A 21,069-nucleotide genomic window follows, 5' to 3' on the forward strand; every position below is an offset into this window, starting at 1 on the left:
CAGAGACTGGTGAGAGAGGCCACCAAGGCACCTATGACTACTCTGAAGGAGTTAAAAGATTTAGCAGCTGAGATAGGAGACTTTGCATACAACAACTGCTGTTCAGGTTATTCTCCAGGCAAAGCTTTATGGGAGAGTGGCAGAGAGAAAGCTACTGTTAAATAAATCTCGACTAGAGTTCACCAAAAGGCATGTGGGAGATGCCATGGTCAAGTAAAAATGAGTGTGTGGAGTGGCTGGGTAAAAGCCCAAACCTCAGTTCAATACAGAATTTGTGGATGGACTTGAAAGAGGTGTTCACGCCTGATCCCTGTGCAACCTGACAGAGCTTGAGCGGTGTTGCAAAGAAGAATCGAGTAAAACTGCAGTGTCCTGATGTGCAAGCCTGATTGAGACCTATCCACACAGACCCAGTGCTGTGAATGCAGCCAAAGGTGCATCTACTGAATACTGACTTGGAGTGTGTGAAAATGTATTTAGTCATTTATTTAACAATACATATTTTTTATTCAATTGACATTTCTTTGAAATCCATACAGACAAAATATGTCTTCACTTTGACATTAAAGAGATTTGTTTTTTGTCTTTTTCATCCAAAAAAGTCTTATTTTATTGACCATCATTGATTTATAAGATTGATAAAAGGGTGAATCATTCAAGGGGGTGAATGACTTTTAAGGCACTGTATTCATTAGACTGCAAATGTTAAACACAGAAAGAAATGATCTGACCAGGATGTTTGAAAATGACTGTGGTCTTTATTCAGACTTGTGACTTGTGAAGTCTTTAGTTCACATCTGCTTCAGATCACAACTTTAAAAACCCGTAGCTGTTAAACCCCAAGCTTGAATAGATTTGTTTTCCCAATTATTCCCACAAAACAGCAAACTTCACAAAAATAAGGTACTTAATTTGGCACTTATGCTTGTTTAACTGAGAAAAGAAAGTTACACCTCGCCATCAGAGTGATAATTTACGCCTCTCCGTTCATTTGCTTGCAGACAGAAGAGCACTTTGACTTATTGGGTGAGACAGCGCGAGTCACACAGCAGTCTGACTGATGAGCTGGTGTCAACAGCTGATAGAGATTCTTCCTGAACAGGCTGATGTGGATACCAGTCCTCAAGGTCCTGTCATGCTGTCATGAGACGCCATGTGGAGACGTGACCCCTGCTCCACCCGTTGACATAACCCAGAACTTTTGATCTAACAGACCCACCCATGGTTTTTCTTTTTTGCTTGCAGAAGAGAAGCAAATAGAGATTTAAAAAAGGGACAAGATCAATCAGGAAAATCTGCACTTCCTGTCAGCTGATGTAGATGCTAGCATTGATAGAATAAAGCTGCACTGCATTGATCTGAGAGCTGCTTTTACTCGAGTAACCATGCATGTGCTTAAGCTTGTTTTCCACAAAAATACAAGAAAAATAAAGACGCAATCATGTGTGACCTATTCTTTATATTGTTAAATAATTTTTTTCTCACTTTATAGACAAAAGATAAAAGCACCTTTTTGTGAGATTTCAGATTTCAGCTGACAGTAAAAACAAAGTTAAGATAGCCTTTGACTGACAGACCAACCTGACTGGAATCTATATCCAGGAAGAGATGGACTGATAGGAACAACAATAACATATTTCATCTTTCATAGGGAGTTCGTTAAAGCTAATTTCCTGACTATATTCATATGACTCAAACACAAACATGAGAAAATATTAGTTATATGAGGGAAAATTTCCTCAAACTCAGACAGATATAATTTATTTCAGCTTTGTAAAAAGGCACTGGGAGTTACCCTTCACTTGATTCTCCTGGGTCAACAAAGATTTGTTTTCAGAGCTTGTGGACTACATTTCCTAGAGCCCTGGTGGTCCCATGACTAAGTTAAATCACAGATGTGTCTGTTTCTCTCTTTCTTTCTGCTTCTTTTTCTTCTTCTCCACCATACAAAGCAACTTAAACTTCAAGTCTTGTGATCTCTAAATATTTTTTGTTGTCTTGATTGTGAAATAAACACCTAAACATCAAGGCAACACATTATAGTGTAGACTTTTATATTCTCTTAAATAGAGAGCAGTACAGGGACTAAACAATACCCAGAAGATGATTTTATGAGGTGTGCATCAACAATACCACGGAAAGGTTTTTAATCTGAGAAGAAGAGGCTTTTCAATAATTTCTTCTCTCAGTAGAGTAAATGCAGCACATCTGAAGATGGGACTCATCATTTTTACTTGGCCCAAAACACTCAGAGTGGATTCTCACCATATTGTGATTGATAACAAGTAGGTAAATGCTCATGCAGGCAAGAAAACGATCAAACTGATCCCATGCTGCTATCAGTCATATGACTTTTGCTAAAGCTAAGACTGAAATGAGGTTAATGCACACAATTTCCCAAGTATTAAAAAGGAAGAAACTTTTCTCAAGAAGATCATTCACTTTGAATTAAATCTAAATAAGAGTTTCACAGTAGTTTTTCTGTTTCCATCTGTTTCTGAAAAGTTATGTTGTAAATTAACTTGTGTGTTTGGCGTTATTCCCTTCTTATGACCATAGAATCTACAAACTTTGCTTTTAAGCTCCAGTGGTGGACAGTAACAAAGTAAACTTACTTAAGTACTGTACTTAGGTAAGTTTTTGAGTATTTGTACTTACTTGAGTTTTATTTCTGGTGAGTTTTTTTTTTTTACTTTTACCCTGCTATATTTGACGGGCAAATGTTGCACTTTTTACTCCACTACATTTCAACGGACACCTCTCCTTACTCACCTTTTTCTCTGAAGTCAGCTGATGACTTTTGTCCACAGTCTGATCAGTTTTAAATGATTTCATCAGTTGATTTATGCAACTGAGCTAATTCTAAAAGAAATAAAATCTAAAATATCAAAATGTACTGTGATTGGATCTTTGACTGCACTTAAGCAATATGGAAATATATTCTGAGATCTTTTAAAGAGTACTTTAAGTACTTAAGTATTTTATAAAGCACACATTGCAGTACTTTACCTAAAGTGATAAATAATCAGAGCTACTTTCACTTGTACTGCAGTAAAATTTGACCAGGAGTATCTCTACTTTGACTCAAGTACTAAAGTTGAGTACGTTGTCCACTACTGCAAATAAGTCAGATGCAAACTTCTAATATTTTTCACACAAAAAACTAAATTCATGCTGTTGAGTAAAGGGGCATTAAAGCACATGATCCTATTTAACCACTTGACTAAATCAGACTTCTCAATACTCCCGCCTACATTAGACTTTACATTAGTTTATTACTTTACCCCAAATGTATTGATTTAAAGAGGATTTTCTTTCCAAGTTGTGCTAGGTGTGCATCAGCTGTGTCTTCGCTCTATTCATACTAAATGTGACATTACATTTAATATGCAGAATTATATTAATTCATAGTAGGCCTCTGCATTTTTTTGTATGTAAGAACTCTCCAGATGTATCTTAGATGGGAAATCACACCAGATTAGTGCATTAAATCAGTGCTTCCCAACCTGGGGTCTGGAACCTCCTAGAGGGGCGCCAAAGCTCTCAGTGGAGGCTTTGTCTGCACTGAAGTTGTCACCATTAGATTTACACATATTAAACCATGATAAAACACTGCATGAGTACAATGGTTAGAAAAAAAAGGTGTGGAGCCATCTTCTTATGGCAGTGCTTTCCAAAGTGTGGGCTGACCCATTGGTGGGCCTTGGAGGTAAGAGGACATCTATAATAAATTAAATCCGTAAACATAATAGCGAGGACCCAACTGAAACTATTAGTTCTTAGATATTTATATTTTTTGTGTCTTTTTGGGTGGCCTTAACATGCCTAAAAAGTCCCAAAAACCTTAAGAAAACGGTCCCCCAATGGAGATGAGGGACTGGGTAAGAGCTATAGGCATGAAAACAGGTGTGCATATCTATCATGATTAGACGTAAAACAAACCCTAAACACCATCCACTAAAATGTACAGGAAGTGAACTACAAAAAGTTAGAGGTCACATTTTGACCATTTTTGGCTGTTTTGGGCGAGGCCATGGGTGTCACCTCTGAAGAATCTCTGCCAACAGATTTCATCCAGTTGTCTCCAAATGTTTTGTGCTCATTCTAGATAGGATTGTCATCTAAAGTTGTATGGACTGTGAGTTTTTAGTCACGTTTTCACCGTATGAGGTCAAGACTGTACCATTTTTCATCAAATAAATCAAACAATATCAGATATTTGGGTCTCTTCAAGAGTTGATGGTGTGTTCCTGATAGATAGATAGAGGATTTTCATGGTCTTGATGTTAATTTGTTAACTGCCAAAACAAACAGCACAATCAACAAAAAACACATTTGTCTTTAGACTGATTTAAGATAAATTGTCTGATGAGGAAAATCCAATTATTAGTGGCACAATATTCAAAATTCAAAGGCCGTCAACTATCTAAAACTGATTGTGTCAAATGGAGTGTACTGGTGTATGAACTTGTTCATTAAGATAGTGAGTGCATGCATGCCATAAATTTGTCCAAGGTCTTTCTCCTTTCTCTTTTCTCTGTTTCTCTCTCTAGGGGGATTTTAGACATTCCTCAGGTCTGGAAAGCAGAGACCTCTGAGTCAGTCAGGTCATGGCCTCATGCTAAATGAGCTGTATCTGCTTCAAATGGACACTGATTACTTAAGCAAGAAGCAGTTCCCCATGCTGGCATGCCATTAGAGGCATCGTAACAGCTAAAGACTTGTGAGTGTGCAAAATGCTGCCTGAGTAGAGCCTAATAATGTCATTCCAGTTACATGCAATTCTCAAACTAAGACATAAAAAATCATTCATACTATTAACAGAGGATTAAATGTTCTACTAAAGCAAACATTGGTGTATAAAAAATGTAACAGTGTTTGTTAAATGGTCTGCTTGGTTTGAATGCAAGAAGGGATGAAAGATCTTTTTATTCGCTAACCTTGGCGATTCACTTTCCCCTAATACAAATTCACACAATGTTTAGGTTTCAGGATTACCTGAGTCTGAATGGTTTGCTTTGTCACTCATCTGTTAAATCAGCTTTAAATATTTTAACATGTGCTTGGTGCTTTATATGGCAAAAAATGAGTAAGAGATGTCTGGAATGAAAAATTTGTCAAGTTGAAGGCCTTAAAATTGTGGCTATGCTTGTGAAATTTACAACATCCTGAGCAGAGAGAGTTATTCATTTTACCCAGAGAGACACAGAAAATGTCTCACTGTTTCCTTTTTTGTTAGATTTGTCAGCAACATTAGGTATTTTTTGTTCTTGGTTATGGTTCCACATAAAAAGAGACAAATATCTGAAAGGATTGTCATCTCTTTTGCAATGCTGCTTGTACTGTTGTTTCAAAATATAAGACATAAAGTGAATCCAGACCAAAGAACTTTCTTCTACAGGACCATGGAGTCTCTTAAATGCCTTTTGGTGGACTCTTGTTGAGATTTAATCTGAGTCTTCTTCCTTTCTGCCACTCCCCCATTAAGCTTTTAGTGGTGAAGAACCTGGGTAACAGTTGCTCTCTGAATCTCTGCCATCTCAGTTGCTGAAGCTTGTAACTCCTTAATCAAATATATCTTAATGACCTTTCTTTCTAGTTTCTTTCTTACACGGTCACTCAGTTGTAGAGAACAGCCTGAACTAGGCAGATTTACACATGTGCATCATATTCCTTCCGTTTCTTGATGATGGATTTTACTGAACTCATGGGGATGTTCAGTTCCTTGGAATATTTTTGTATTCATCCCCTGACTTTTACTTTGCAGTAACCCTGTCTCTGAGATGCTTGGAGTGTTCTTTTGTCCTCAATGCATAATGGTAGTTATGAAGACTGATTAACCAGTGATTAGACCTTCCAGACACACCTGTCTTTATACTAATGAGATACAATTAGCACAATTGGCAGGACCTCTGTTGAATTAGGTCAGTCATTTTTAATAGGGTAAATTTTTATGCAATCACTTATTTAACACTATATATTCTTGTTTAATTGGCGTCACTTTGTAGAAATCTGTTTTCACATTGGCATTAAAGAGTGTTTTTTTAATTTGTTAAAAAAGGCCAAATTATACTGACCATGATTCATTTACAAAATCAATCAAATGGTAAAACATCCAAGAGGGCAACTACTTTTAATAGACACAGTAATTTAGAGTCAAAATGACTGAAAGAAAACACATTGTTGTATTTAAATTATACAATTTTAAGAGCAGCTGGATATTTTCCAGTCTTTCCAGCAATGATCCAGCTTATCCAAAGAGGCTTGACACCTCTGTTTCTTCTTCCAAATTCCATCACATTATGGGTCCATATATTTGATATTATGTTATAGAAATTTAAGAAACATTGTGTTTCTGCAGCTGGAAATGACTTCACTTCAAACTGCTCTCAAATATTTGAAACAGCAGAGGAGTTCATGCTGAGATGTGGCGCTATGCTCCAAACATGACCTTCTCTTAGATCACATTTTTCCTAGAGGCTACAGTCAAGCTTTGTTAAGTTTTATTTAGACATATTTCACTACTATTTTTCCTGACTTGCTCTATGTGGACTGTGTGTGTTTTACTGTTCCCAGTGTGGGTCAAGAAGACAAACCCTTTTTTTTGGGTTATTTACAGGTAAAACTGTATCCCCTTAAGTATCTTACTCTACTTTTGACATCTGTCTTTTTCTGCATCTTTCACACACCTCAATTATTCAACAGTTGCAACGAAAAGCACATATAGATCAGTCAAATGTTTTTGTGACCACAAGGTCTTTGTGTACTTTAATTTTCTTGTTTACAGAGTTATGGAAGAGAAATGTAACCACTATAGCAGAATACTGAGTTGATTAAGAGCAGAAAGGTCGACTGATTTCCAGTGGCTGGCTGTCTGGTGTTAATCAGAGGAAACAGGGAGCTTTCTTATGGTTTCTATTGTCACATGGGAAGCACAAACTTAACATTCAGAGCTTTATAAGGACAATATATCTGTTACACACAGCAGCCACTGAAGGTTTCAATCTACTTTAAAAGGGTTTTATACTTCTGTACATAAAAACAGACCATTCATGTGTGTGTCCACTGTTGGACGATAATGACATAGCTACATATATAGCTGTATATTTTCAGTGGTTTCAGAGTGGTATTGATTGTAGTCTCAGTTAACCCATTCTGAGCATGCACACTGCTCTGCTGTCATGTTTAACAGATGAGGACATTTGTCTGCTGAGTCACTGAAGGACCTCACAATGTTTCAGTTTCATTTTTATTGCACTGATTTGTTCCCAAATCTCCCCAGTCTTTGCTCTGATCCAGTCTGAGGTTTTGATCCTCTGCAGAGCAGCATTTTGTTGTTAGGACACATGTATGCATAATACATTTATACTCGGTTTCTCCAGTTGATGACATTGGACTGCAGTGTCACTTTTATTAACGACCCTGTCTAAAAATACTGAGTATTAAAGGTTGGTCTCTTTAAATAAAGCAGTCAGCGCTGCACATGCAAGATTACATTTATCTAATTGCTATTGTTATTAAACTTAGTATAACCCTTACACATTTATTCTATTAAAGAAATATGAGCACAACTGTCACCCTCCAGTGGTAAAAGAAAACACCTGAAGTCCCTAAGGTGTCCACTTGAGGCTGGCTCCAAAAGCTGCTGAAATGCCTTTAGGTCCCATTCTGATAGACAAATCAGCAAACAAAAGCTGAGCTTACCTGAATCAGCCTGACTAGACCTAGTTTCAATTTTCATGTGAGCCTCAACCTGATTCACTAACATACAATCAAATGACCTGCTAAGGAAATACAAACATTTATGAGGTATTTTAAGAAAGAGAGCATTTAATCATGATTGTTTGTACATTGTTAGCTTAATTGTAAAAGGTGCTGGAGCTGAACCACCATGCATTTCTTACAGTCTTAGGTTTACGTAGTAATATGAATTTTAAGTTAAATTCAAAATTCTCTGCTTTTTTTTAGAAATCATGACATCTTGGAGGCACTATATGGCTATGCTGGCCTGCGGGCTATTGATTGTTACAGTTTTTGAAGCTAAAGTCAATCTGTGTCGCAACATTTAGCAGCATCATGACAAAAAGGCAGAATTACAGTTTTACAACTTGCCGTTTCAATACTTCACCACGACAACCTGTACTGCTCTGGCCTCCTGATGGCCATGGTCTAGGCCTGCACCAGACCCAAGCCCCATCTTTCCAGGTATCCTTCCAGCTGCCCCCTCCCACACAGTCGCCCCCACCAGGCACCCAGTATGCATTGAGCTAGATCAGCCCCAGGACTAGGCCAAGACCAGAAAGACTCCAACTTTCGTTCGCATGCTTAGACACCAGGAACACCACATTATCTTGCTCAGCAAACCAATCACCCCATGCTTGAGTCTAAGTCTATGATTAATCTCAGCCATTGCAGTCAGACAATCGATGGATTGCGCTGCTGAGGTCGGGGAACTACTCTACAACTTCCATGCACTCAACATTCACAGACAGATTTGATAGCATCCCCAAATGCCTGGATCATTGTTTTGGCAAGGAGACGTGCATTCTCAACGTTTTAGCCTCCTCACTCAGCAAGTTAAGAGCCCTGACAAGGACATCTACAGAATCTCAGCTTCATCAGCAAAGCCTGGATCAGTGATCTGGACATCATCAGATGCCCCTCCGCAGTCCAGCTCCCTCTGTACCCATTATCCATCCCATATAGGTACTGAAGAAAGCATAGGCTAAGAAACACCCCTGCCTCACCCCAGAATAAACTGAGCAGAAGTCAGAGTATCCACTGTTTTTTTTCTGGTGGCCTGTAATAATAGCTTATAATACATATTCTTGGTGCTTTTAAGTTTTTTTCTGCAACTTGTGGTTGAAACTGTTGTATACAACAGTGTCAACTACAAGTTATAAGATACTTAATGCTTTTACCATAATGACAGATCCACAAGGACTGAACCCAAGGACTTAATCGCATTGCCAGCAGAAACTGGAAGCATGATATAATGTATAAAAACATAGACCCACATCTCTCAGATCTCTGTTATCTCTGTGCTATTTGGAGATAACAGAGTGGATGAATTTGCCTTCCTGATTTACAGGATGAGCCAAAAACTAAAGCCCAAAAAGTGAATCTACTATGATATATTGCTGTTATCAAATAATAATAATACTTTATTTTCCAAATCTCAAAAATTAAGCTATATATACAGTATGTATATATAAACGTGCTGTAAGGTACAAGGATGGGCTTCCTCACCTATCAGTTGCCATTAGTTCAATGCCTAGAGGCCTGTAAAGATGTTCCCATCATGCTTCATTATGCCACTCTTTATTGAGGAAGCACTGCCTGCAGTTTGGCATGTGTTTATATTCATCCAAGCACTTATCCCATCATGGCTCCACCATAAAGGGGTTTGTTTAAGAAAGCTTTGTGGAATCTTTGCCCATTGTTCATTTTACTTTTTTCTATAAAAGCACTTTAAAGACAGGACCCTTCTGAAACATGTTAAATGAAGACCACAGTGCGCTGTTTTTAAAAAGTATGCCTTCTTTAAAACACATGTTGCATTGTTTCTGGGCTCAAGGGAGAAAGATGTGTCTGAGTTTTAGACGGTTTGAGAAAAGGATTGGAAACAGACATGGGGTCTCATTTAAATATGAGAGGGAGACTACTGCTTTGGTGGGTGGCGAGAGGAGAGCATTGAGAACATTCTTATATTTTTGACACATTAGCCTACCGCCATCTGCTGGTCTGAGGAAGTATCACAATAGTGTAAAAAGTCCCGACCTGGGATCGACACCTCAAAGTAATAGTAATGCGTTTAGCGTATAAGTTTAGCATATGTAGACATATTCTTGAATACATTTCTTGTGGTCCGATAGAATACTGAAAAAGACAGAGGAGACTTTCTTTTATCACTTTAATTAACCATTTCTCACTCCTAAACGACAGGTGGCGATATATTCTGTTTTATCATCCTCCCTCGGTGGTTTTGCGATATTAGCATCCAATATGGCGGCGCACAGGATAGCATGTTTAGGGTTAAATGCCCTTTATTCTTCTGTTTGGGCTCCTACACAGGTATTTGACTTATTACGTTATTAAAATTTGTTGTTGGGTGTTTTGTTGATACTGCCATTCAAAGAAAATCAAACAGATAGAGAATTTTAAGTAGGCTAAGCTAATGAGGGTAATTGCTGTCTGACGTTAGCTTCTTAGCTAATGCCAGTCAGTCTGGCGAGTGACAAGATTATTTTATAACCCTCCTTCTCTTTCCTGCAGCTGTAAGGTGTGTGTTTATTTGGCTTGGGTTATAATTAACCGTTTCTTGTTATTGTCCCGGACCAGCTCCTGAAAAGTCTCTGGCAAAGCTGGTGGTTTTTGTAATGCCTCTTACCTGTGTCAGCGGAGGTCTAGACCTGTGTTGGAGGCAGCTTTGGCATGGCAGACGGGGATTGTTTTAAACCACAGAGATTTATTTATCAAATTTAATATCAGTAAGATTTTACAAGAGAATATGAAAATATAATTAAAGTCGTCCCAGTCAAAAAATGCCTTCACAAATTAATACATTTATCTAGCGTATTTGAAATTAGACCATTCATTATTAAAGGTGTAAAACTGTGTAGCAAGCAGTTAATTTTACCAGAACTACTTTATTAGTACATTATTATCCAATTCACTGGAAGAAAATGTGTTCTACAGGGATGGAAAGGCAAGAAAATAAAGAAAAGGGTTTCTGTCCTTCCAAGTACTACGTAAAGCCAAGGAAGCAGCTTTTGAAATATTAAATATTAAGACACTGTTCTGCATCCCTGAGCTATTACATCAGTAAAACAAAAAAAGTATTTATAAAGTAGTAAAATATAGAGTTTCTGGTAAATGTTTATTTTGTTCGGAAAACATTTTATTTGAAAGTCAAACCTCATTTTCATGGATGGAAGAATGTACTCAAACAACTTGCCAAATCTCTTCAATGCATAAAAGAAAACAAACTTTCCACCTTGTTGGGCTTTTGTGAGTTACTGGAATGAGAGTCTCCCTGTTTGTTTTGTTTTATTTTGGTGTAAGTTGATTATGTACTGGCGCCAAATGCAATGGCATTCCAAACTGAAAATGTCCACTAATATTTGTATTTGACATATTTTCAAGAAAATTGTGAAAGGGAAAAAAAGTTTTGGCATGGCAGGTGAGTGATCTAAACAGACACCATGAAATCATTCAGGCATATTCTTTTGTCTTAGTTCAAAGACTTACACAATGAAGTTTTAGCACAAAAATTGCATGCATATAATTAAGGGATAACATGTAGTTATCATTTAAAGTGTTTGTGTCAAGTTGGAGAGCAGATCAGATCCCAATATTTTCATCATTGTGGGAAATTTGTTTTTTTTTAATTACATTTTTTAATTAAAAGAGTTTTTTAAGTAAGTAATCTTATCTTATTTTATTAAATGCATTGCATTTTGCATATGTTTATGTGTAAAGTTCACGGATTAGGACACTTTACCCCCCCCCCCTTAAAAAGTTGCACAATTAAACAATTTCAAAATCCAATTAGACACAATTATAGGGTGAAACATTTTCAGCTCCAAAATAAGGTAATTTTTAGCCAGTATGTTTGCACCAATGCTACTGGTCCAATGAACATGCATTGACATCATCAGTAAATCACAACCAAGGAGGGCCCATTCGCTTGGTTTCACAGGGGCCCAGCCAATTCTTTGGGTTGGCCTGAAAGGATTTTTTTATTGGAATTAAGCCATTTATCTAATGGTCATGATTTTTTCTTTTCACTCTATAGTTTACAACACAAGCTAATTAATTCTCTTCTTCACTTACATTTTAGACATTGGATTTTGTCCATCAAAAATACATACTGTTTCCTTTTGTTTATATTGACGACCAATAACAACTTCCTGTCAGCATGAAAAACCACAGCAACAAAAATAGTAGTTGAAAATACAGCATATGTTAATGTCTTGATTTTAATTAACAATAAATGCATGCAAACTCATGCGCAAAATCTACTATATACCAATACACTGTCAGTGTTTTGGTACCAAAATGTAGCCAATGTATTTGTGCACTTTAGATGGTTTAACTCCCATGCTGTCTGTGTGTTTATAAGAGACAGAAACATAACTTTTCGTGCTTATGAGATCCAAAAAGGACTCACAGAACATCATTGTTTCCAACCTGTGAAATGAAATGGGCTCTTTCTTTTGTGGCAGCTTGAGGTATAAATCTGGCTGAAAATCTGTAATTTCTTGAAGTTTTGGATACTAATAACCCTTAAAAACTGTGGTTGTATCATTCTAAAATAGGTGGTAACCTGGTAGGTTTTGAAAACCTTATTATTTTCTGTCCTAAGTTGTCTCCATCAGTTTCTGTCAGTTCTGCCAAGAAGCTACAAAGAGTAGCGACAGATTCTACACTAGGATTGAATGACAGCATGATGTTTAACTCCTCCTTAAGAACCATATTTGGTCTGTACAAGTCTGTAGCATGTGACAGTGTGGATGAATCAGAATGATCTACCTTTAATTTCTAAAATCATTATCTAAGTTGCAAAGTTTACCTATTTAATGTGTGTGGTACCTTTTGGCATTATATTGTGTGATAATCACTCATCATGTTTATGCTGTGCACAGGCCTTGAGAAGCTGCTGGGGGGCAGTGGAGCAAGTTAGGACTTACTATGTTGACTGGAGGATGCTGAGAGACGTCAAGAGAAGACAGATGGCCTTTGACTATGCCGATGAAAGGCTACGGATCAATGCACTGCGGAAGAATACCATCCTGCCAAGAGAACTTCAGGTACAATGCATCATTTGTAACTTTTTTAACAGAAGTCAGTGTGCTGTAGGATATCCACTGATGAAAATCTTCTCATGCAAAAGTAAAAGAAAAAAAAAAAACACTTTGTTTGACAAGCTCAAAAAAGTGTTCATGTCATCATTATTTGATTTTCAGACAATGCGTTTCTAAACAGTTTAAAACCTTTTTAGGAAGTGGCAGATAAGGAAATTGCAGCACTACCTCGAGACAGCTGCCCCGTAAGAATACGCAACAGGTGTGTGATGACTTCAAGGCCTCGAGCAGTGAAGCAGAAGTGGCGACTGAGCAGGATTGTCTTCCGTCATTTAGCTGACCACAACCAGATGTCCGGGATTCAGAGGGCGAGATGGTGACATGGGAGCCATAAAACTACAGTTGGACTTGATCATAAAAATCAGATGGCAGCATCCATTTGTGCAGAAGCATTGTTTCTCTTGACCTCTAAAGTTTTTGGTTTATTTGTTAATAGCTCTGCTTTGTGTAAAAACATCCAGACACTTATTTAAAGACAGAATGATGTGACTGAGGCAAACATCTGTGTAAATTGTTTTACTCAGAAATATAAGAATAAATGTTTAAAAAGGAAAATATTTGTTATATGTTGATGTTTATACTGAGACCAGCAGTGTTTTCCAGGTGTATTTTAATATGTGTGTATTACGGCTGTCAAGATTGAGTTAAATGTGATTCATGAAAGTCCACAATTAGTGCACTAATTGTCTGTAAACGTGATTAATCGCATGCTTTATTTTCTTTTTCAGCACTCATTGGTTAAGCCACGTCAATGTCTCCCTGCAGTCACAGTGAAAGTCCACCACTGCCCTTTAATGTCTCATTTCACTTAAGAAATCTCAGAGACAGCTCAGTGGACAAGTCAGAATGCATCTGTGCCTTGTGTTATAAGACATTTACCTTTGTACTGTTTACTTCTTTCCGAAAGATCCATAACAAGTTCCTTTTCCTTGATCCTGGATCCTGGGTGCTTGATCTACCTATAAAAGCAGGTCTGAATCCAGTCAGTCAATTACCCTTAGTTACAGACAGTAGATAAACCCTAAATGACACAAAAACTGTTTTAAATGAAAAAACTGGAATTTATGCAATAAAAAGGGTGCAATAATTACAATTACCTACAGAATTTCTGAGGTTAATAATGATTCTTATGACAGCATATATATATATATATATATATATATATATATATACACACACACACACACACACACACATACAGTGATCCACATTAAAAGTAAACCATTATTTATTCATGGTTCTTTTTTGCAGCATTTAGAAAAAAATACATAATACATTACATGATAGTCTTATTTCTGTATCAGCCAATTGAACATATAATGCAGGTGTTTGTATGTTTCAAACTTGTGTTGCATCATAACATACCTCTTGGTTTTCAAAGCCTTTTAGTATATGATGCTGTTAAACCTGTCTACTCCAACAGTGACATTAAACTGAGAAAATGCAAACCAATGTGAGATGCCACTAACCCACTCAAACTCAAAACCTAAAACTAGAGTTCAGTGTGGTCATATTACACCTAACCGTTGTAACAAAATTGTGTTTTTACAAAACAACACTTTATTCGGTATGTTTTAAATGTTTTATGGGACATATTTAAAATTAAATGCAGGAATATTTCAAAGCTCTGCATCCATTCACATTTTTGGACAGAGGGCATGATAAAAATGAATTTGCATAATGGAAGTTGTGTTAATACTCAACATATACTTGAAAAGTTACAAGAAATATTAGACATTTTGATTTCCTATGTAATGGATTTCCATGAGTCAGCCCAGTAGGTGGCAGTAGAGTGTTTATAGATTTGACTTGCACCACCTAATTCTACAAGAAGAAGATGAGCTTCCACTATTCAGATGCTATGAGAAAATATTGCATAGACCAGTTGCGTGAAGAGGACGCCGATATCTCTGAAACTTAGCTCACATAACTCAATAAGACAAAGCATACATGGATCTAACAGAGCAGGTAAATAGCATGTTTTATTCATGTAGTAATTTTAGCAGGTGCACATGGTGTCAGTTGAAAAGGTTAGCTTCATAGTTCTTCTTAAACAGTGCTGCGTTAGCTTACATTAGCCAACTTCACAAGTAAGACAGTAACTTCAAGAAGGCAAAATTGTGCGTTTCATTTTCATATTTACATCTACATATTATACCTTCATTCAATCACACTGAAACACATGCTTTCTAAAAATACTAATAAAATCTCTCCAGGTCTGGCGGCATGTGTCAGCAGCTAGCTAGCTATCAGTTAGCTTTGACTGGACTGTGACAGAACATTCGAGCTATTATTTGTCCTCAAGGTTTCGACATGAGATTAAATAGACTAAAAATAACGCCTTGGAGAGTTTGTCCCCATGAAAGCCAACAGTGTACTGAGTAACAAAGGCTCGGTAACAGTCAGTGTCAGTCATTGGTTTACTTGATCTTAATTTAGTTGGCATCATGCATGGATAGACTTGCTTTGCTAATGTCCATCACCGCTGCTTTTCCTTGCCTCTTGTCCCGGGCTCCTGTCAGCGCTGTCCGCTGAGAGGTCAACAAGAAGTGGAGGGCTCATCACACAAGTCCAAAATGTTCAGTCACAGTGAATGAATATGTAATATTTACTCTGATGTAATTGACAGTGGTACCAAAAATGTGTGCAGTTCTTTACTTAGATAATTGATAATTTATTTGTTCTATATGTTTGAGATCTTTTCTCTTTTTCCATTTTTGTTGCCTTTTAGGGTAAAGCTTTTTTACTTTTGTAGTGTTTTTTCTTATAAATGTCTCTTTATCTTTGTGTTTCTTGTGATCAGTAGAGAGAAATGAATGTCCTAATATTATTGGATTTTAAAACCTAAGGCAGATTTTGATGTCTTATGTTTGGCCCTCTAACAAAATACCACAAATGTCCTTAAGAAGAAAAGATTTTTATTAAACATTTTTCTCTCTGATTAACTATTCAAGAAACAGTTGGCACTAAAGAATGTGACTAAGGAGTATTTTCAGACACTGTCTATCGTAGACGCCCTGCCAAACTAACTTAACGATGTGCATTTCTCTGTGTTTCAACTATCTTTTTCCAAATGCAGATCAACCAGCTGGAAGCAGATTTGCAGGAGCTGGGGTCGCTCTTGGAGAAGGCAGAGAGGAAAAGAGTACAGGAGCTGCTGAAACAGGAGCAGAAGAAGGTGGAAAAAGAACTTGCTGTCAAACGACAACAGAAGGAGCAGCAAGCCAGGAGAGAGGCAAACCCAGCTTCGTCATCTAAAACAACTTATACAGTCAAGATCACTAACTATGGTACAGGGCTATATGAATTTCTGCTTTTTTATGACTACCAATCATTTGTGCCAAAGTACAACAGTTAAGACCCTAGAAAGACCTAGTCAAAGGTGTTTTAATAACCCTTACATGTTTGACACTTCTCTACAGCGTGGGACCAGTCAGAGAAATTTATCAAGATTTACCTTACACTGAAGGATGTTCACAAAATCCCATTAGAAAATGTGGAGGTCAACTTTACAGAAGGGTGAGTTGATATTTAATATAGTGCTTCAATAGATACTGTGGTTTTTTAAAAGTTGTTTTTCATCTCTGGTTATGAGTTTTGTTTTCTTTTGCTCTCTGTTACAGATCATTCTCTGTTTTGGTAAAGGAGCTTGATGGGAAGAATCATCAGATGACAGTCCTCAACCTGTTGTGTCCAATTGATGAAAAGGAAAGCTATAAAAAGGTGAATCATGCACAAACCCACTGTAACAATGCTTATTTGCTCTTGATTGCATTGATATAGGTTCCTGAGGCTTAGTTTCGGTTCGAGTCTGCCAGATCCTCGAATTAAAAAAAAAAAAAAAGAGAGAAACAGGTGTATAAATTCCCCTTTTGTTGCCAGCTGCTGAATTCAGGCCCAGTGTCATTTTGCATCATGCCTCTGAGTCCAACCTGCTAACTAACTAACCTTCTTAAAATAGTGTTGGTGTTTTGACATTTCTCTAACCATCATCTTTTCCTTTCAACAGATAAAAACAGACATGGTTCTGGTCATGTGCAGGAAGCAGTCTATGAAGAAGTGGGATTGCTTAACAAAAGTGGAAAAGCAGTCTAAAGAGAAAGAGTAAGTTAAAAGATGGACACTGGTTGTCTTAAAGTATTTTGCATTGGATTTTATTTGTGTGAGATGTATTAAACATTCATGACACAGGAAGAGCTGATGTTCATATGTTGTCAGTAGCTAATAACTAAATGGTGTGAAAAAGTATGAATCTCTCCCCTGTTTGAACCTCACAGTCGTTTTAGGACACTGACTTTTAAACTCATCAAAAAGAAGTGTGTGCAGATTGTGCAAACAAAGTTCTTTCTACACTGTTAGTGTAGAAAACCAAGACCCAGATTTACTTAGGACTAAGTCTGAAGATACAGTTTCACTTGCAGCCATGAATCACAGCTGCATTAGAAAGCAGAAAGGGAGAAGGTGAGGAAGAAAAGAGAAGTAATATAGTCGGTTTAATGATTAAACAGCTTTAGCAGATCGTTGATACATTCCATTTCTTCACAATCTGAGATCGGCCTACCGTGCACCCCTAATAAGAACAGATTGATGGAAACCCTATTTTAGGCAAATGTTGGCTGACCGCTGAGGTCAGTCCTACACATGGGTCTGGTTGGCTGACTGCCTGACTAATTGGGTGACAATACTTCCAGAACGGTGCATGCAGAGTTGTGCTGTGGGCGGGGTTTAATTGTACTCAAAGCTGTTTCTAAAGGCTGCCTCCACTGCGATGATTACCTCAGATGTAGCTTTAGCATACCATCAATTTTACGAGAGCAGGACCGTGTTTCTGTATGAAATAAAGAAAAAAAAAACACATAAAGCTTTTCATGATGTGAAAGATGTTTTCACTCTTCTGCCGACCTGCTTCGGCCTGAGTGTGTGATAATCACGGGGGAAAGGGTTAGTTCTTGTGTGAGTGTATGTATTAGCTGATTAGCTCAGACTTAGCCACAGCGCCAGTTTTGTCAGAACAACATGTCTTTATTAAAACAAGGGTAGAGAGCAATACTGAAAGCTTTTCATGACACAAAAGATGCTCTCACTCTTCTCCCAGTCTGCTTCAGTGCAGTTTTTACAGGTGGGGGTTTGCTGCTGTATCCAGTGATTGCTGCCGTGGTAGCTCTTTGATTGGCCTGTCATGAATATGACAGAATGTTCCTCCAATTACCTTTAGAGAATTTTGGAAAAGTCCTGCCCTTCCCAAATGCTTACTATGGGAGCCTAGTATATGGTTTTAGGTTGCCAAGAGTCCCTTTAAAATATATCAGTCATAGTAGAATTGTGAAGGCAGTCAATTCTAATGACGTAAAGGTTTAATGAATTCCAAAATGACTGTTTAGACTTAATACAGATTATCTTACAAAAAAGCACGCCAACATCTGGCTTAGATAATGTATGAAAATGGCCCTCATCTGAATTGTAAAGTTTAGATTTCATGTGATTTGTGTCCAGACTGTCATGAAAAACATACCTGAGTAACAAGATCATATATGGGGAGCTTATATTGTAGCTATGCTGCACTGCCCTCTGCAGTGCAGTACCATATTTGTATTCTATATGTCACTTCTTGTGAGGTAGCTATAGTTTATGCATACAGAATCAAAATTCCTGTCTTATACAAACACTAAACATATTGCCCATCAACAGTAAACCCAGCTTTGATGACAGCGCAGACCCCAGCGAGGGCCTGATGAGCATGCTGAAGAAGATTTACTCAGAGGGAGATGACGAGATGAAGAGAACCATCAACAAAGCCTGGACAGAGTCCCAAGAAAAGAAAATAAGAGGAGAAGCAGACATGATGGACTTCTGAAGTGCCCTCACAACATTACAGAGTGAGAGCTGCCAGGGACTGACTGACTTAACTTGAATATTTGATGGTTTAAAACTAAAGTCCAACATGTAACCTTCATGATTATACATCATCATCAGAAATAAATAAGGTAGAGGGACTCATGTAAGCCCTACCTGGCCTTATTTAGGCCCTGCTTTGAAAACACAAAAACTAGTCATCAAATATGTATGTAGAAATGTGAGGGGTCCATCCAGCAGATGGCGCCTTTGACAAAGAAACACCTCACAACTATCCTTTCTTTTAGTTATGTTCTATTTGATGTGTTCAGGGACCACAATGAAGTTCATTTCCTGAGGTAAATGTAAGTCAGTACCTTATTGTTGAAATTGGCCAGGATAAATGCAATATGTCATTCAGTGTTGTTCCTGTGTGTCTAAACAGAGTTGATATTCGTGAAGTTTTCCACTATTCATTTGCCAAAGACTCAACTCTCTCTCCATTCTTCTTTATCAGCATTTTATTCCTGGTAATTCTATAAAAACCCATTCCTGTGTAATTATGCACTGAAAATGTTCTTTGTAACCAGCAAGAAATACTATTCCCAATTACTGCCAATTATTTGTGAGTATCTGTTTTTAATTTTGTCAGTTATTGAATTTGCTTTCCCTCATTGTAAAATGTTCCTGCCCACCTCAAGCTTCTTCCTGAAGTTCTCTCAAATACAGATTTTGAGTCTTATTGTCCTCTGTCTTTCTCTGGTTTTGTGATCCAACAGGTGTTTCATCAACCATATTCAAAGCTTAATTTTCAGAATGTAGACAAAGGCCTACCTGTGTGCAGGTTAAAAGTCATTAGTTTAAGATGGGAGCATAAAATATATTTTTTAAAAATTTAAAAAAAGAAAAATTTTCTTAGTGGCTTAGGCACAAAAAGGACCCTAGTCATCTTGATTAATGTCTTGATCCTTTCAAGTGTTGTAAGTCATTTCTTGTCTGCTGTTAAAGTAAAAGCACAGAGTAGACTGGGAAATGAAATGACCTAGTGACTATATACTTTTAGCTTCCTTAAGGAAAACATTAAAAACTGAAATACCACAATGATATAAGAATTCAGACCCTTTGCAACAACACTGGAGATTTAGCTCAGATTCCTCCCATTTCTCTCAATCTTTGCTGAGTCATTTCTACAATTTGGAGTCCACCTGTGGTAAATTAAATTCATTGGACATGATTTGGAAAGGCACACACCTCTCTATAGAAGGCCTCACAGCTGACGTTGCACATCAGAGCAAAAACCAAGCCATGAATTCAAAGGAACTGCCTTTCTCAAAAGCACAGTGGCCTCCATAACTCAATTTTAAGATGTTTGGCACAACAGGGACAAATCCAAGAGCTGGTTGCCCATCCAAACTGAGCAGGGCATTAATAAGAGAAGTGGCCAGGAACCCGATGGTCACTCTGGTTGAGCTCCGGGGATCATGTGTGGAGATGGGACAAAGCTCCAGAGGGACAACCATCACTGCTGCACTGATCTCGGCTTTATGTCGGAGTGCCGAGACAGACGCCTCTCAGTGCAAAATGCGAATGCATGTTTGGAATTTGTAAAAGCATCTAACAGACACTCAAGACTGAGAAACAAGATTCACTGGTTTGATGAAACCAAGACTGAACTCCTTGGCCTCCATTCTAAGAGTTATTTTTGGACAAAACCATGCACTGCTTATTACCTGCCCAATAGCATCCCTACAGTGAAGCATGGTGGTGGCAGCATCATGATGTGTGTGTGGTTTTTTTAAATTATCTTAACAGAGGGACTGGTCAGAGTTGAGGGGGAAGCTGAACTGAGCAAAGTACAGTGATATGTTCAGTGGACTTCAGAATGAGCTGAAGGTTCAACTTCTGCCATGACAATGACCCTGAGCACTTAGCCAGGACAACACAGGAATGGCCTGAGACAACTCTGAGTGCTCTAAAGTGGCCCAGCCAGAGTCCTGACTTGAACCCCATCGGACTTCCCTGGAGAGACCTGAAAATGGCATCTACAGTCCTCATAGCTGACTGAGCACGAGAGGGTTAGCAAAGAATGGCAGAAAATCCCCCATTCCAGGTGTGCAAAGCTTTCTCTGTCATTCAAGAAGACTCAAGGCTGTATTAGGTGTCAAAGGTGCTTCAAATAAGTACTTAGTAAAGGGTCTCAATACTTGTCAGTGTAGAAATTTAGCTGTTCTTTGTACAGCAAAAAAAACAGACGTCGATTTTCCTCTTCAAATATTCACAATGACGCAGAAAGCAAGAGGAAAGTTTTGTCAGAAAAGACCTGTATGGTTCCTGTGTTGCCTGGGGTCCAGTTTTTATCGTTTTTATGGTA

General features: G+C 37.8%; 2 protein-coding genes across 2 annotated transcripts; both read left to right on the forward strand.

The window, feature by feature from the left end:
• The first annotated feature begins 9,985 nt into the window (after positions 1 to 9,985).
• mrps14 (mitochondrial ribosomal protein S14) lies at positions 9,986 to 13,421 on the forward strand. The gene is made up of 3 exons (XM_041802832.1): positions 9,986 to 10,074; positions 12,648 to 12,812; positions 13,004 to 13,421. Exons 1-3 carry the CDS (start codon positions 10,006 to 10,008, stop codon positions 13,184 to 13,186), a joined length of 417 nt encoding a protein of 138 aa, XP_041658766.1. The 5' UTR covers positions 9,986 to 10,005; the 3' UTR covers positions 13,187 to 13,421.
• A 1,283-nt stretch (positions 13,422 to 14,704) lies between these two features.
• On the forward strand, positions 14,705 to 19,440 carry LOC121520180 (calcyclin binding protein). Its single transcript, XM_041803536.1, has 6 exons — positions 14,705 to 14,834; positions 15,946 to 16,156; positions 16,289 to 16,385; positions 16,490 to 16,589; positions 16,876 to 16,970; positions 18,555 to 19,440. Exons 1-6 carry the CDS (start codon positions 14,817 to 14,819, stop codon positions 18,718 to 18,720), a joined length of 687 nt encoding a protein of 228 aa, XP_041659470.1. The 5' UTR covers positions 14,705 to 14,816; the 3' UTR covers positions 18,721 to 19,440.
• Positions 19,441 to 21,069: the final 1,629 nt, after the last annotated feature.

The sequence above is a fragment of the Cheilinus undulatus genome, linkage group 13 (assembly GCF_018320785.1).
Source record: "Cheilinus undulatus linkage group 13, ASM1832078v1, whole genome shotgun sequence".
NCBI classification, from domain to species: domain Eukaryota; kingdom Metazoa; phylum Chordata; class Actinopteri; order Labriformes; family Labridae; genus Cheilinus; species Cheilinus undulatus.

Coding starts and splice junctions, on each gene's coding strand:
- mrps14 (XM_041802832.1), top strand. CDS start 10,006: ATGGCGGCGCACAGGATAGCATGTTTAGGGTTAAATGCCCTTTATTCT. Junction 10,075..12,647: donor CTGTTTGGGCTCCTACACAG/GTATTTGACTTA, acceptor TGCTGTGCACAG/GCCTTGAGAAGCTGCTGGGG. Junction 12,813..13,003: donor TCCTGCCAAGAGAACTTCAG/GTACAATGCATC, acceptor AAACCTTTTTAG/GAAGTGGCAGATAAGGAAAT.
- LOC121520180 (XM_041803536.1), top strand. Junction 16,590..16,875: donor AAAAGGAAAGCTATAAAAAG/GTGAATCATGCA, acceptor TCCTTTCAACAG/ATAAAAACAGACATGGTTCT. Junction 16,971..18,554: donor AAGCAGTCTAAAGAGAAAGA/GTAAGTTAAAAG, acceptor GCCCATCAACAG/TAAACCCAGCTTTGATGACA.